Source organism: Notothenia coriiceps, unplaced genomic scaffold (assembly GCF_000735185.1).
Source record: "Notothenia coriiceps isolate Sejong01 unplaced genomic scaffold, NC01 NC01_scaffold00024489, whole genome shotgun sequence".
Classification (NCBI taxonomy): domain Eukaryota; kingdom Metazoa; phylum Chordata; class Actinopteri; order Perciformes; family Nototheniidae; genus Notothenia; species Notothenia coriiceps.
Genome location: NW_011357190.1, coordinates 222,599 through 237,153, shown reverse-complemented (window position 1 = coordinate 237,153; position 14,555 = coordinate 222,599). Strand labels below are relative to the sequence as shown.

The 14,555-nt window shown below is 43.4% G+C and overlaps 1 protein-coding gene across 1 annotated transcript in view; it reads left to right on the top strand.

Annotated features, from left to right (window-relative positions):
* Positions 1-2,428: 2,428 nt before the first annotated feature.
* Positions 2,429-14,555, top strand: part of prox1a (prospero homeobox 1a) — a 28,352-nt gene continuing 16,225 nt past the window's right edge. Inside the window, exons 1-3 of the mRNA XM_010782257.1 lie at positions 2,429-2,747; positions 5,740-7,832; positions 11,686-11,793. Of these exons, the coding sequence (XP_010780559.1) occupies positions 5,805-7,832; positions 11,686-11,793 (2,136 nt within the window). The 5' untranslated portion in view covers positions 2,429-2,747; positions 5,740-5,804. The remainder of the gene's footprint in view (positions 2,748-5,739; positions 7,833-11,685; positions 11,794-14,555) is intronic.

Sequence of the window (14,555 nt, the reverse complement as noted above, 5' to 3'; positions counted from 1 at the left end):
ATTGTGGTCAGAATGTGATAAAACACCTCTGGGAGAAATATTGTTTTCCCTGCCTCCCTCCTCCTGCATTTAGGCCCTACTGTAATAAATATGTCAATAAATTATGCCATCAGTGCTCGATGCCAGCGCGCGTTATCAGTCTTGGGCATCGAGGTGTGTCGCACTCGACCCAACAGAGGGGGGGAAAGTGAGTTTGAAATAAATACAAGGGTTGATCCACCTGGAATGGGCCGCGATAAGAGCAGCCAGTGTTAACCGACACGTTTCCTCTACACCTCATCCGAGTCTTCCTTTTCCAAACACGCGTTTCTTTAATGTCCCGGCCTGTTTTTCCAGCCTGTGTGCGCACCGACGGCACCCAGGGGAGCCGAGGCCAAATCAGCCACAGGCCAGTGAGAGAGCATGGGGCCGGGACACCTGCTTTGGAAAAGACACTCCAGACACTAAACTTTGCTGACTTCGTTGCATTTTGTTCGTCCTAAAAAACACTTGCTTGCAACATGGAAAAGAGACTCGCCTTTTCCCGTTTGGCACCTGACAGAGGCACATATGGAAAATAAGATTTCTAGTTAAGTACTTTAGGATCCTGTTTGTGCAGGAGATAAAAAAAGAAAATTCTGCCTGCAACAAATGAATCTAAAGTGAAACGCTAGGACGAACAGGGGAAAGGAAAAAAAGGCACAATGATCTCATAAAAAAGGGGCATCATCTACTTTTTTACTGGCTTCTACAAATTGATTCTACAATAATAATAGCAACAATTAAAATACTATTTTTAGACGTTCATTAGGAAATAATTCAGAGGTAATTTCTGCATTTGCTTAATACTAGGATAATCCTTTCTCTTATGCAGATACGCATTATGAAGCATATGGATGTGACCTTTACTATCCAGAAATATCGTAAGAGTAAATGAAAAAAATATTATGTAGGCTAATGTAAGATAAAAATTAATTTCAATGGCACAAATGTGTAAATAATATTACTAAACCATGTCTGCACCTGTTGTAGAGGTCGAAGGCTAGAATATTTGCAGTGAGCAAAATCTGCTGTGTAATAATAAATATCCAATTTGTAGGAATGCAGGAGGACGACAACATCATTTCAGAAATCAGAAGCGTCAAACAGGTTTTTCTGTGGAAAGGATCAGATGTCCGCTGAGTTCAGCCTTACAGGTGGGCAAGTTTAAAATGAAAAAAAGTCGAATAATCCATAACAAATCTTAACATGGCGATTTTTAAAAAATAAATTTACAGTTAGCTTTACTTAGTATCCATTTCTGACGAGGGTGCCGTCTTTAAACATGGGGTTATTTCTGTGGCAGGCTGTGTGACAGACGTTTCATGATGATTTTCGGCTCTTAACTGAGCGTTTCACAAAGACACGTTTATCTCTCCTCAGATATTGGCTTCCCTGGATAATCTGAATTCCAAAGCAAAGCTCCGAGCTTCTGTGCCGCTTTGCTTATTCATAAATCAGACTTTGCAGCACCCAATGAGAAAAGTCTGCACATAAAATATCTCTACATGCCACTTTGAACCCCCAATACCCAAGTGACCTAATACTGTTATTCCCTTTGAGAAGCTGCAGTCTAAATGTGTACCAGTTGCAGAACAAAATGTAGGCTACATAATGATATTTGAAATTCCGACTCGTTGCACATCGTTAAATTATAAAATATCACACTGCAAAGTTGGTAATGATTTAAAGTGAATTGGCCTGAAGGAATGTGTTATTAGAGTATCATAAACATAATCCAAACATGCATAAACGCAAGTGTTGAAAAGTCGTTAAAAAACGATTGTAAATGTTGAGTTTTAATGGTTGAAAGATGTCTGAAAATATCTGCACTAAAACGGTGTCTACTTTAACAATTCACTTAATGCTACATTTGTTTAAAATCATGCTTTACATGTATCCTAGTGAATAAATCAGCAACAGGGACACATATCATCTGATTGTTTGCCAAATAAATCAAGTCGTTCCATAATGAATTTTCTTTATCATGGAATTTATTTTATTTTTAGTATTTTATTCAAAATCTCTTGGCATAAAAGCGACCATTTAACAAAAACATTCTTAAATATGATATACATAACATAACAATATGTGGACTATTTGTTTTGTTGCGGGTTATCGTGTAATGTCAAAGTGAGTAACGATTCTTACTCGCGCAGTCGGTGCTTTGGGAAGAAAGAGATTAGTAAGAGTGTATTTCCTTTTTCCCCCTCTCTCTCTCTTTAGTTGCATGCTCAAGTCCCATTCTCTGGTCAAGTTCAGTGCGTTGTTCTCCGGACCGGACGGACGCTTCTTATTGGTAGGTTGCGACAGTTACATCACGCCGCTGGTGACGCGCACGTCTTCCTGTTTCCTTCAGCCGCGTCTTAAAGTGAATCTTAGTGGCGGAGAAGCGCTCAGCATCCAGAGCTCTGCATCCAGTGCGCCTCGGAGACGCACACACGCAGTCTCGCTCTCTCTCTCTCTCTTACACTCTCTCTATGTCTCTCACTCTTGTAGTCACAGCAGAGGATAGAGGGAGAGACCTATACGCGCAAGAGCTCTTTTCATCTTCTATATTTTTCCTATTTTGTTCTTTTCGCTTGCGCAGAGCTCTGACTTTATTCCAGCTCTTTCTTCTCTGAGAAACTGTTATATCCCGTCATCCAGAAAATCCTCGGTGTTCTGCGTTTATTCTCTCTTTTTTTTTTCGCCGTAGTGTTCAGGTTGTCCCCCTCTTCATCTAAAGGGTAAGTAACCTTGTCCTCGGATACCTCCCTCTCTTGTTCTGCCTCGCTTACACACGGTGGGCGGAAAAAACAAAAACAAATTAAACCCCATGAACGGGGAAATGTATAACGGTGATCAACAGCTAATCATATATCTATACGACTTTATTTGTTCTGTTTCGTTCCCCTCGGTGTGTGGTTAGAGTTGCGTGAGCTGCCCGTGTGTTTTAGCGAGGATGATTTGCGGACGGTAGCCCAACCTTTCCCCATGAAAGCCGAGATCAAGTTGATTTGCAACTTCTCCAAGTAAGTTTTAGAACCGAGTGTCTCGATACGTGACTTAAAACACGAGTTGACTTTAGACGGAAGCTGAGATTGAGTCTGTATTTGATGTTTCGTATTGGAAACGGTGACTTTTATATTGTCTTTGTCCTCCTGTGGGGAGAATCGTATTATAAAAACCTCTTCATGCCGTTTTACCGACACAGAATTGTTTTCAAGGCTGTTACGGTGCTTGTCAGTCCTCCTGTTTTGTGAATTTGGTGTTTGTCTTCTGCTGGAACCACTTTTGGAGGATCGTGATAAAACGCTGCCGGTATATTGTTGTAAGTGAAGGCAACTCTCTTAGGTTTTGATATCTTTGTCCAATGACCATCAAATGTGGAAAGAAGCTTCAAAGTCTAACTGTTACCATTATGTATAGTACATTATGTCGTTTGACTTCTAAAAGTTGTATATTGTTTTAAATTAGACCAAGTTTTAAATCTAAATGTAACCTCACTTTTCTTTTTTTTACTTTTTGTGTCTCATCAAAGAATTTTTGAAACAAAAGCCTATAGCCAGGGGTTTTTATTTTAAAGGATGATGTTCAGATGTATAAAGTTGAGATGAACCCCTGGAGCTTGTTGTTCATGTGTGTAGTTCAAAGCCTGAAATTGTTTTTTTTACAAGAGAGAGGGAGTGCGCATGGGCAATGTGAGACAGGTGCTCGGTCGAAAAAGACAGGTGCTGGTGACTATTTCAAGCTCATTGTTAAGATCCTGAGGCGATCAAGTCAAGGTTTCTTTCTTGGATATGTATCACCCCTTTTCTGAACTGCTGGATATGGCTGTCAAGAGTTGAGACACAGCCATTTATCAAAATGATATTGTTTTAGAACACTGATGTCACTTTAATGGGATTGATTTAAGAGGAAACATGTTTCACTATGCCTGTTTATTTTATTAGTTTTATCTTATCAGTTTACAAGATGTGAATTTAAAAAGGGATTTATTTAATAGTGGAAAAACCTGCAATAGGCTACATGCCACTCGTGTGGTGCATCACACTGCACAGCTTCTAACAAAGCCAGCAGCAAAGTTGTGTGTATGAATAGTGTGAATTTGGCTTTAAGGCTTTGTCACAAGAAATACGATTTTGTTATTTAAAAAAACACTTTTGACGTGTAGTGAGGATGAAAAGAAGATAACATTTATATTAGTTGGAGCAACCAAATAATCAGTTAAAGCGAATGTTTTATAATCTCGACGGAGTCCAGTTTTCCTACCAACCATTGAAACCGAGACTAGAATTTAGACACTCGAAATGGTTTTTGTCTGAAGAAATAATAGCAAAATTAATATGTTTAAATATATCTGCCTTTTTCATATAAAATAAAAAATATATATATATAGCTACTTGGCAGATCTTTTTTAAAGTCTGCCTAAATCTGTGTCAAATTTGAGTATATTTGCAACCTTTAAATAGACGTACAAAAAAGCAGTTTTTTTATTACTGAGCCAGTGTGTCTTAAAAAAGGCTTTCTGAAAGAGTGTAAAAGGAAAATGGACATTGTTGCACCACTCTTGCTTTTGATTAAGAAAACATTACCCAAATTTAAAACTTACAAATCTCATAATTAATTGTATTTTTAAAGACAGGCATGCGGGTTAAATTGTCTCAAAATATATCTCTACATTTGGGATTGAATGCAGCTTCGTGGCTATGACTAAGAAACTGCCACCACTGCTTACATAGCAGTATTGATGCAGGCCTGTACTACTGACAAAACAATTTGCTTTCAGAGGGGCATTAGGGTTTTTGTAAGAGCGCTTTAAGTTGCTCCTTGCCGGAGTTGACCCTTGCGACCTGTTCATTTGAGCAGAATTAACTGCCCTTGCCAGATGAAAAGACAAAAAAAAAACACAGAAGTGAGCTCACGCTGGCAACAAAATCAATAGGCCTATTTTGTGTTTCTTTTATGTGTCACTCCCCCCCATCGCCTAAGATATGATGGCCATATTGATTAATGTGAACACAGCACAATGTGTAAACATGGTATTATTTAGTTTAGTTTAAATGACCAAGCAATAATTTTCTTACGTATACTGTGATAGGATTTAGCAAAGGCTATACAACCAATGTGCATTGCCTTCCCTTTTACACAATGCTTTTTTTTATACTCTTTACCCTAATTATTTTATTTTATTTTTGAGTTAATAGCTCTTACAGTATGTTGGTTCACACTGCACAAAAATGGAAATGAGGACAAGTACTTAAGTAATTATCATAATTTTATGCAGCTTTGTGTTCCGTGGGAACTGGTTCAGTGTCATGCGGCGTGTAACAGGGGACAGGATAAAATGTAGGACTTTGCCCTGGAATGTCGAGCCAAGGCCTAATTCTGCCCCCATCTTGCCTGTTCCCTTTACCCCGCTGTCACCAGTCCACACTCCCGAGATGTAATCATGAATGCGCCTGTCCTATTAGAAACAGATTAGGAGGGATAGCCTTCTGGCTTGAGACAGAACTTATGCCTCTACAGTATATCCATATTGTCCTCTGATGCATTTTTCAAGAGGCTGATGTATTTCAATTTTTTTCATTTAAACGTTCCAGCTTTTCTGTGTAATGTAGATTCAGTTTTGAAATGTACGTGTGTTTGTACATTTACTGGCTGTCTGAGTGATTAATTAATATTACGAAAATACTCTTCACTGTGACTCACACAATTTCTGATTTATTTTGCCCACAGGTGCTCGAAGGATTTGATCCTAGAGGACTCTTTTTCGGGATATGGCCCAATAGCAGCAGCCCGTGATGCCGGACCATGACAGCGACTCCCTCCTGAACAGACAGACCAAGCGAAGACGTGTGGACATTGGTGTTAAGAGGACCGTGGGCAGCGCAGCCTCTATCACAACAGCAGCCACAACAACAACCACTGATAACATTGCCCGCGCCAAAGCAGCCATTTTCAGTGCCATGAACTCTCTGAGCTCCCACTCTCACCACGGATCAGACGCTGACTCCATGGAGTGCTCTGTAGTGCAGCCACATGGTGGACCTGGCGTTATGTCAGCCAGTGACAATGAGTCCAAGTCAAATGTACTCCGAAAGCTACTGAAGAGGGCCAACTCATACGAGGACACCATGATGCCCTTCCCTGGCACCACCATTATCTCCCAGCTTCTCAAGAATAACATGACTAAAAATGGAGGAGGACATGAGAGAGGAGAAAGAGGGGACAGGGGTGATAGAGGGGATGTTGGCTTCCCTGGATCAGGGCGCTCCAATGCAAGTTCAGATGCTCCCCAGGAGGATGCCTGCAGTAACTCCTCCCACGATAGCACCCCACAAGAGTGCTTGTCACCCTTCGGCCGTCCTCCTGGCCTGGCCAGCTTTGACATTGAACGTCTAAACGACGAACACCTGCGTGCCAAGCGAGCCCGTGTAGAGAACATTATACGTGGTATGAGCCACTCACCCAGTGTGGTGATACCTGCTTCTTCCCGTCATGAGCGTGACCACGAGATGGATGGAGACCGGGAGATGGATCTAGACTGCCCACCCCCTCAGTCTCAGCAGCAGACCCCCGGCAGCCCACGGGGAGGGGAGGTGTGCAGCAGTAGCAGCCGAGAGAACAAGCGCAAGCAGCGTCTGCCTCAGCAGCAGCAGCAGAGCTTCACCCAGCTGGTGTGCCAGAGGAAGGAGCAGAAGCAGGAGGAGCGGCGGCAACTGAAGCTACAGCTGGAGGACATGCAGAAACAGCTACGCCAGCTGCAGGAGAAGTTCTTTCAGATCTATGACTCAACCGATGACTCAGAACATAACGACCTCCACAATGACCTCCACAATGACATAGGAAACATGTCCGAGGACAGCCCAGGCCGGTCTGATACAGGTGGCGATGACCGGGGTGGAGATGACTTGCGCTCTGACAATGAGATGTCTGACCTGGACCCAGGCCACTTTCTGGACAGGGCACGGGCGTTGCTTCGGCAGCAGGCCATGCTGGCAGACAGAGAGAAGCCAAGAAGAGAGGGGCTCAGCCGGAGCAAAGGACAGGGAGGTCCAGGCTCCTCCATGCATGCTGAAGGTAAACAGCTAGCAGAAACACTGAAGCAGGAACTCAATTCAGCCATGACCCAGGTGGTGGACACAGTGGTCAAGGTGTTTGCCAAGCCTCCACGTCCTACACCCCAGCAGGCCTTCCCCTCACTTTCCATACCTGCTGAAAGATTTCCCACCATTGTCAATGGTGATAACCCCAACTTCCACACCGCCAACCAGAGGCTGCAGTGCTTCGGCGATGTCATCATTCCCAATCCTTTAGATTCCTTCTCCAGCATGCCTGGGATGCCATGTCCCACCATGGATCAAACCGAGGCGATACCTTTAGTCGTGAGGAAGACACCCAGTGACCACCACCATCACCACCAGTCCTCAGCTGTGGGGGCCCACGGTGGACACCACCACCCCGTCCTTCACCCCTCCTCGCTCTCTGCCTCCATGGGCTTCAGCCCCCCATCCTTTAGGCACCCATTCCCTCTGCCTCTCATGGGCTACCCCTTCCAGAGTCCTCTTGGTGGGCCCACAGGTGGCTACCCGAGCAAGGACCGTTCCTCTCCAGACTCCATGGACCTGTCCCGGGAGACCACCAGCCTCAGGACCAAGATGGCGTCGGGCCACCACATGGGGCACCACCACCACCACCACCACCACCATCGTTCTCTTTCACCATCGCACCCTGGCAGCACGGCCGAGGGACTCTCCCTGTCCCTCATCAAGTCCGAGTGCAGTGACCTCCAGGACATGAGTGACATCTCACCCTACTCAGGCAGCAATGTATCCTTTCAACAAAATAATTGTCGAAGAGCTTCTGTGTGAGGGTGTGTGTTTGAGGGGTTGAATGTGTATACCTACTCTGATGTTTTAACTACAAAGTCCACTTCAGGCAGCATATGCTTCTGTAAGTCAGACAAAAATCCAATTTCAGGTGGTAATTCCCTGTAGAGACAGGTGCGATACAATGCATCAAAACCACAAAGAGTTAAAAATCAAATCTTTTTAGCCTGTTTGAAACTAGCCTAAGAAACTGAGAAATTGTTGATGAATCACTTTTCCTCCCACTGCTGTTCTCTTCTCCATTGTACTGCATTGTTATATTTATTTTTATACTCATACCTCTTCCTCACAGCACCATACAGCCTTTTCTTCCATCTTGAATCCTAAGTGCTTTAAAAGCTCTCTTGTCACATATCACTTACTCACGAAGATTAGGTCCCCACGACATTGACTGCCCCAATTCCTTTTTATAAACATGTCCTGAAAGAACAAGAAGGGAGATAGCATCCTGAAACTTGGCACACAATGGTGTTATATAGCCTCCCTTATAGTTTAACCCCAGTGTGCCCCAATCATGCCCTACGGATAAAAAGGCTATCCCCTATGGGAGTCTCAAATTGAGTCCCTCGGGGACTCAGGACTAATAGCTTAAACAGATACATGCAGTGCCTTCTCTGTTTCCCCTATACCTCCTTAGTACCTAAGTATTCAACAACCCCTAACCCTTATGAAAGTTTGATTTGTGTCACACTGCTTTCCTTAGAGAGCTTTGTCTTCGAGCCATTCACATTCATACCTTGCTAAGGAAATGAATCCAACAGCTTACCTGTTGTGTCTTTTTAAGTTCGGTGAATATTTATATAGAACACTTTAGTTGCCTTGTTTTTACTTTTGTGCATACCTGACTGCCTACCCTTTTTCTGAGTGTGTGTACATGTGTGTGTGTATGTGTGTCTTTATGTGTGTGTGCATGTCACAAAAGGTTCGCCTGAGGACTCAGTAAAGATGTATATTTATGATTGCTTGTGTTTTCTCTTGTGTTCCTCTTATCATCCATCGCCGTTGTAAAAAGCCCACAATCATTGTCGTTTCTTTTCCCTTTTTTTCATTTCATAAAGATCTGTCAACAGCCCGGGGGGCCCTTCGGCTGTTGCTTGGCAGCCAAATACTTCTTTTTTTTGTTTTCCCTCCCTGCAAACCCCCCTCCTCCCTGTCTTTTCTTTGAAGCGGACGTTAACAGGTGTTTGCAGCGAGCTGTTTATCTTTCATTACCTCGCCTTGTCTTGTCTTCTGACCCAAGGGTGAACGCTTTCCAGAGATCCATAATCCTTTGCTTCTACGGGCTCCCGATGGAGGGATGGAAAGAGAAAAGAGACTAAGAGAAAGTAAAAAAACAATCAAACAACAACCACATATGCCAGATGCTTTGGCTTTCATTGTAGCATTTATAAATTCAGGGCACTACCAGATGTAGTCCCCTAAATGAAAAAATAGGCAGTACAACATGTCGGCTTGTTTTTTGTTATTATTTTATTTTTATTTTATCACAGGTTCAGGAACAAAGTTTGGAACATACAAGATATAGTTTTGTTCAGTATTTTTTTTTTTAATAGTACGACTTTCTAAATCGTTACACATGAGTTTCTTTCTATTTGTAATATCTTATAGCTGGTTTCATGGATGTGGTTTTTAATTATTTGTATTTCTTAGCTCCTTTTTATCCCGGAGCCTCCTAAGCCAGAGACAGCTTGTCAGACATTTTGCGAGGTGTGTTCAAGTTCACCAGCTCTCGGCAGCGTTGTGGAGCAGATGGCTGCTATCAATTTCCTCATTTGTTCTCAGTCCGACTCCAAATATTCGTGTCCTTACACCTGGAATTGGGAAGTCGAGCAGCTATTTCCCTCTCATGACTTTGGGTTTTGGGGATGTGTTGTGAGAATGATGATGTCTTGTCAGATGTGGCAGGCGAACAGTGGGCCAGCTGGTATGAGTGCACCATCATGACAAAATAATAGCCTTGCACGCCACCCCTAAGTCCAATCACAATTACATTTGCAAGCTGTGAGTGAATTGGAGATGAAAATGCCTCATCAGGAGATATGAAGCTTCTTAATTGTCTTCTGAAGGGAGGTGATATTGTGTTTATGGCTGGAGAGGTAAAACCGTGACGTATTTGTTTTAAAATCATTTTTAATTTCAGTGCTAAGGGGAGAGCGATGCTTATCCTAATTCAAAAAGCAAAAACAAATTAATTTAAGTGTAAGTGCAAAGCTTTCACAGCAAACAAATCCCAACCTTGCCTTACTGAGAAAGAGCTTTCTCTTTCTCTCCCTCTCTCTGTCTGAGGATCCATTGTATCCCCTCCACTTGGAGCAGATGGTGTGGTGTGGAGAGTGAAGTGCTGCTCTTTTGGCCAGGCCTGACAGAGTAACACCAGTCTGCCAGGGTTTCCCCCACAAGACCCTCGCTGCGTATACAACTAACTCTCTCACTCTCACTGAATCAGACAAAGTAGACAGGGTTTTTAAGGAGCCAACCCAGTGTGGTTCAGTATTTGCTGGCTTTGCTGTGTAACCCTGAGGCCAAGGGCAATCCAATCTAGCAGCTGATGCCTTCTTCCCACTCTATAGTTACAGCTACATCTGGACACTTGACTGATTTTAACGATCAAAGCCACCCCTGTAGATCATAAATAATGTCAGGCAATGTATTTTGTCCAGTCGAGTGTAAACAGTCTTCATGAAAACTTGGTGCTGTATCTTCTTTGTAATTTAAAGCCCTGTCTTGCTTCTGCTTGATCAAAAACCTTGTTGAAACAGCCTGAGGTTTTAACATGCAGCCCGCCCCCTTCCCCGTTCCCTTTTCAATGTCTTATCCTCCAGATTGATATTATCAGATGCATTATACGGCCGTTAATTCACCATGGAAATGGCTTGGGCCGTTCGGTGGCGCAGATGTGTTGCAGACCCCCCCATCACTGGCTGAGTCCAAAGCCTCGGAGCCCCTCTTCTCCTTCTCCTCCTCCTCCTCCTCCTCCTTTTGCTCCTCCAAGGGTTTGGCAAAGGCAGCGAGGCTGGGGGGTAGGGGTGGAGCAGAGGGAGGAGGAGGGGGATGTAATTGAAGGTTGGAACCACACTATCCCTCAAGGTGCCCCCACCAGCCCATCTCCATCCTCTCTGGTGTTCAATCCAGGCGATCCATTAAGAAGACAAGGCCTCTGACATGTATTTGAATATGGCCTGTGAGGGTGAGAAGGTTTTCATGTTGCTTGGGCCGCTGTTCGGGACTATCTCCTAGACCTTGTTTTGTCAATGATATGAAGCCAATATCAGACAGTCATATTCAGGCTTGGCATGTGTTGTCGCCAAGCCATTAGGCCTTCTTGCCCGTCACTGGCGTTAACTGCTGTCTTTGTCTGTGATATGCAAATGTCTCCTTTTTCTTCTTCCTTTTTTTGGGTGGAGGTTAGCGCAGGGTGTAGGCAAAGGCGTTTGCTTACTTTGACTGTGAAATTAGCCTCCTTATGTAAAAGCATCGGCTGTAGTGCTGGCCAGCGTTTTATTTACCGTGACGCTCTCACACCTGATACGGACGATGCTAATTGCAAGCAAATGGTTTTGCTTTAGTACACTTTCTTCAGCCCCCCCTCCCCCCTCCAGCAGCCCTGCATCCATGCCTGAAAGGAAATTTGGTTATCCATCATCCAAAGGACAATTTCTTGCCAATCTTGCAACTAATGATTACCATGTACATGTTGTGTTTGTGATAATATCAGTAGCTACATTATCTTGATCTACCATAAAATGTTTCCCTTCAAACACTTGTTAATTTCCTTAATGGCAGCTATTTCTAGATCCAAGAGGGTCTCTCTCCCAATCATCTGAAGAAGGCCAAGCTTATGTTTTTCTACAGCCGCTACCCAAGCTCCAATATGCTCAAGATATTCTTCTCTGATGTCAAGGTAAGGTCAAACACGTTCTCCCTTGTTATCCCTTTTTTAATTAATAATTTGCATCTATCTTCCTTTTAAAATGTTGTAACAATTAGTATCTTTGCCTGTCTATTTTATATACTATAATTTGTACTACCTTCTTGACACAGTGACTTCTTTTGCCACGTGTAGCAAGTATTAAGAGGATTTTTTTCTTTTGTCACATTTCCTACTTTATCATTTGTCAACGCACCTGCTTTAAAAGGGGATTTTACAGCTTCAGTTGCCGTGAACAGAGTATGCCTGTCTGTCTTGAAATGAGGCCCTTTCCCTAACTAAGTTGTGGTTTTATGCAAAAGATGAAAGAAGAGGAAGTTGAATGGGTTTACATGAGGGAGCTGGAGAGCCTATGAGTATTCTAAAGATAAAGCGCGGGATGAGTAATGGAGGGGTGGAGAGGGCAGAGAGGAGGATGGAGCCTAGAGACGGAGGAGTGGTTATCTGAGCAGGTGTAGGGAGTATGTTTTGATGGAGGGAGGGGAGAAGAGAAATTGTCGGTTTAGGGAACATGGCAAGGATGAGCGTTGAAACTGGGAGTTTAATGAAGGAAATTTGGAAAACAAAGCACAATACAGTATGTAAGCTGCACAGAAGAACAAGAGCACAATGGCCGTTGTACTGTAGTATGCGCGACCGAGTTTGTTCCTGTTGTTGTTGTTGTTGTTGTTGTTTGTACTAAATGCGTGCCCCTTTTCTGACCATACGGAGGGGTAAACATTGTGACATATCCAGGCCATCTTATTCAAATCAGAAGATAAAGGTCCTCTTTTTTCCCAGCTGCCCTCTCATGGATGCCGTCGCCACAAACCATGACTCATGGATCACATGGTTTTCTCCCAGCATTTCGTTGGTCTCGTTGTAAAGGAGGGTTGGCATTAGTGGACAGCAGCTGTAAATGTTGATCTGTTACAGAACTAATTTATTAAAGCATACCACTGATTTCACATTGGTGTTGAATTACAACAATTGCTATTTAAGATTTGAACCACTTACTTTTTCACTCACTAATCACTCGCAGGGATGGGGCCCCTTCTTGGGGGCCACATTAGATACTTTAACAAGGTCAAGATAGTTAAGGGGATTATGAGTCCCCTCATATTGTTTTCAGTCAGGGACAATGGACTCAAGTTAGTAGACATGTATGGGAATGAGACTGAATATCTAATTAGATGCAGCCAGCGCGGCCTCTTAGCAAGTGGCTGTCCTCAGACAAAAGTCTTAAAGGCTAATCAGGTCTCGACTAATCAGGTCTTGACTGTCAAGGATCTAATGAACTGGGAAGTGGGTTGACCCAATAACTGGGGGATGCTGTAGCTGTTGTTTCCCTTGATTAAGCTCCTTTTAAGACTATTGTGACTATTGTGACTTTTCTGACTTTTGTTTTTCATGAAATATTTTGACAGACGTCTCAATATGCCCTTGTTGTTGATAGCGGCCTATTGTATCATCCCACTAGCTTTAAGAAGTCTCATTATGATTGCAGTTAATGTTGTGATTAAAGATGAGTAATTATCAGATTAATGCACAGATTAAATAAAGATGTTCAGTCAATTAAAAAAAGTCAGCAAAAGTTAGTGCCTTTAAGGGGATCCAGTGTGTGTGTTGTATATTAATTAGAGGCTGTTTGGACCTTCATCTTATAAAGATTTCCAATTCAGATGCGAACACTGGCTGAAACTCACACACTCTTTGCTTTCTTTATGTATCTGTCTGTGGCTTTTTGAGCGACAAGCTTCAGTATTTGGGCCAGTCATGTGCTGTAGTGTAGAGGAGGTCAGTAGGGTTTTCCCTTTTCTATATGTCATTCCTTCTCTTTTCTTTTTTTTCGCTGATGGTGTGGCATGGTGTGTGTGCCTCGGCGGGGCCGGGGAGAAAGAAAAGCCAGCCGCTGGATTTGAGTCGCCGCAGTAACAAAAGCCCGCTTTCCAGGGCCGCTTTTTGTGTGCAGTCAGCCAATAGGCAGCCGGAGATTATCTCCCACAATTCACCCCTGCGAAAACAGGAAACGTTGGAAAGCCCTGATGACTGTGAAGGGGCTTACGAGAGAGAGAGAGTGAGGGAGAAAGAGAGTGAGAGGGAGGCCCGTACAGGCTTCTCTGTCTTTCTGCTCTCCTCTCCAGTTGTTCTGGATGTAGCTTAGCACTCTGAGGTCATCCGTGTGCTTTCTGCTCCACTGCTGACCACTGTGTCAGAGAAAGTGTTGGCGAGTGACACTTTGACATGTCATCCAAATGTTTCTTAACTAAAAAATGTTATCCTAAATTTAAACACAAAACCGTTTAACCAAATTTCATTCAACATATTTAAAACTGAGCCGATGTGTGTGCAGAAGTTTGGGACCGACGGTTAGCTCCTGATTACTTTTGTCAGGCGACTAATATAGTTTAGTCCAAGGATACTTGAGTGTTTTCCTATTCTGGACTTAAGTATGCGCCTGTGCACGAGCAGAACATATGTGTGTGTGAGTGTGAGTGTGTGCGCCACTTTCTATCTTGTGCTGTTAGCACTAAGCGCTGACCTTTCACAGGCTCTTGAGTGTGAGTGTGAGAAACACGCTCTTGCTGTCTCTCTCTCATCTGCCTCTCAGCCAGCCACACACACACGCACACACACACACACACACACACACACACACACACACACACACACACACACACACACACACACACACACACACACACACACACACACACACTACTACTAACTATATACTACACTACGTAACGTAACTA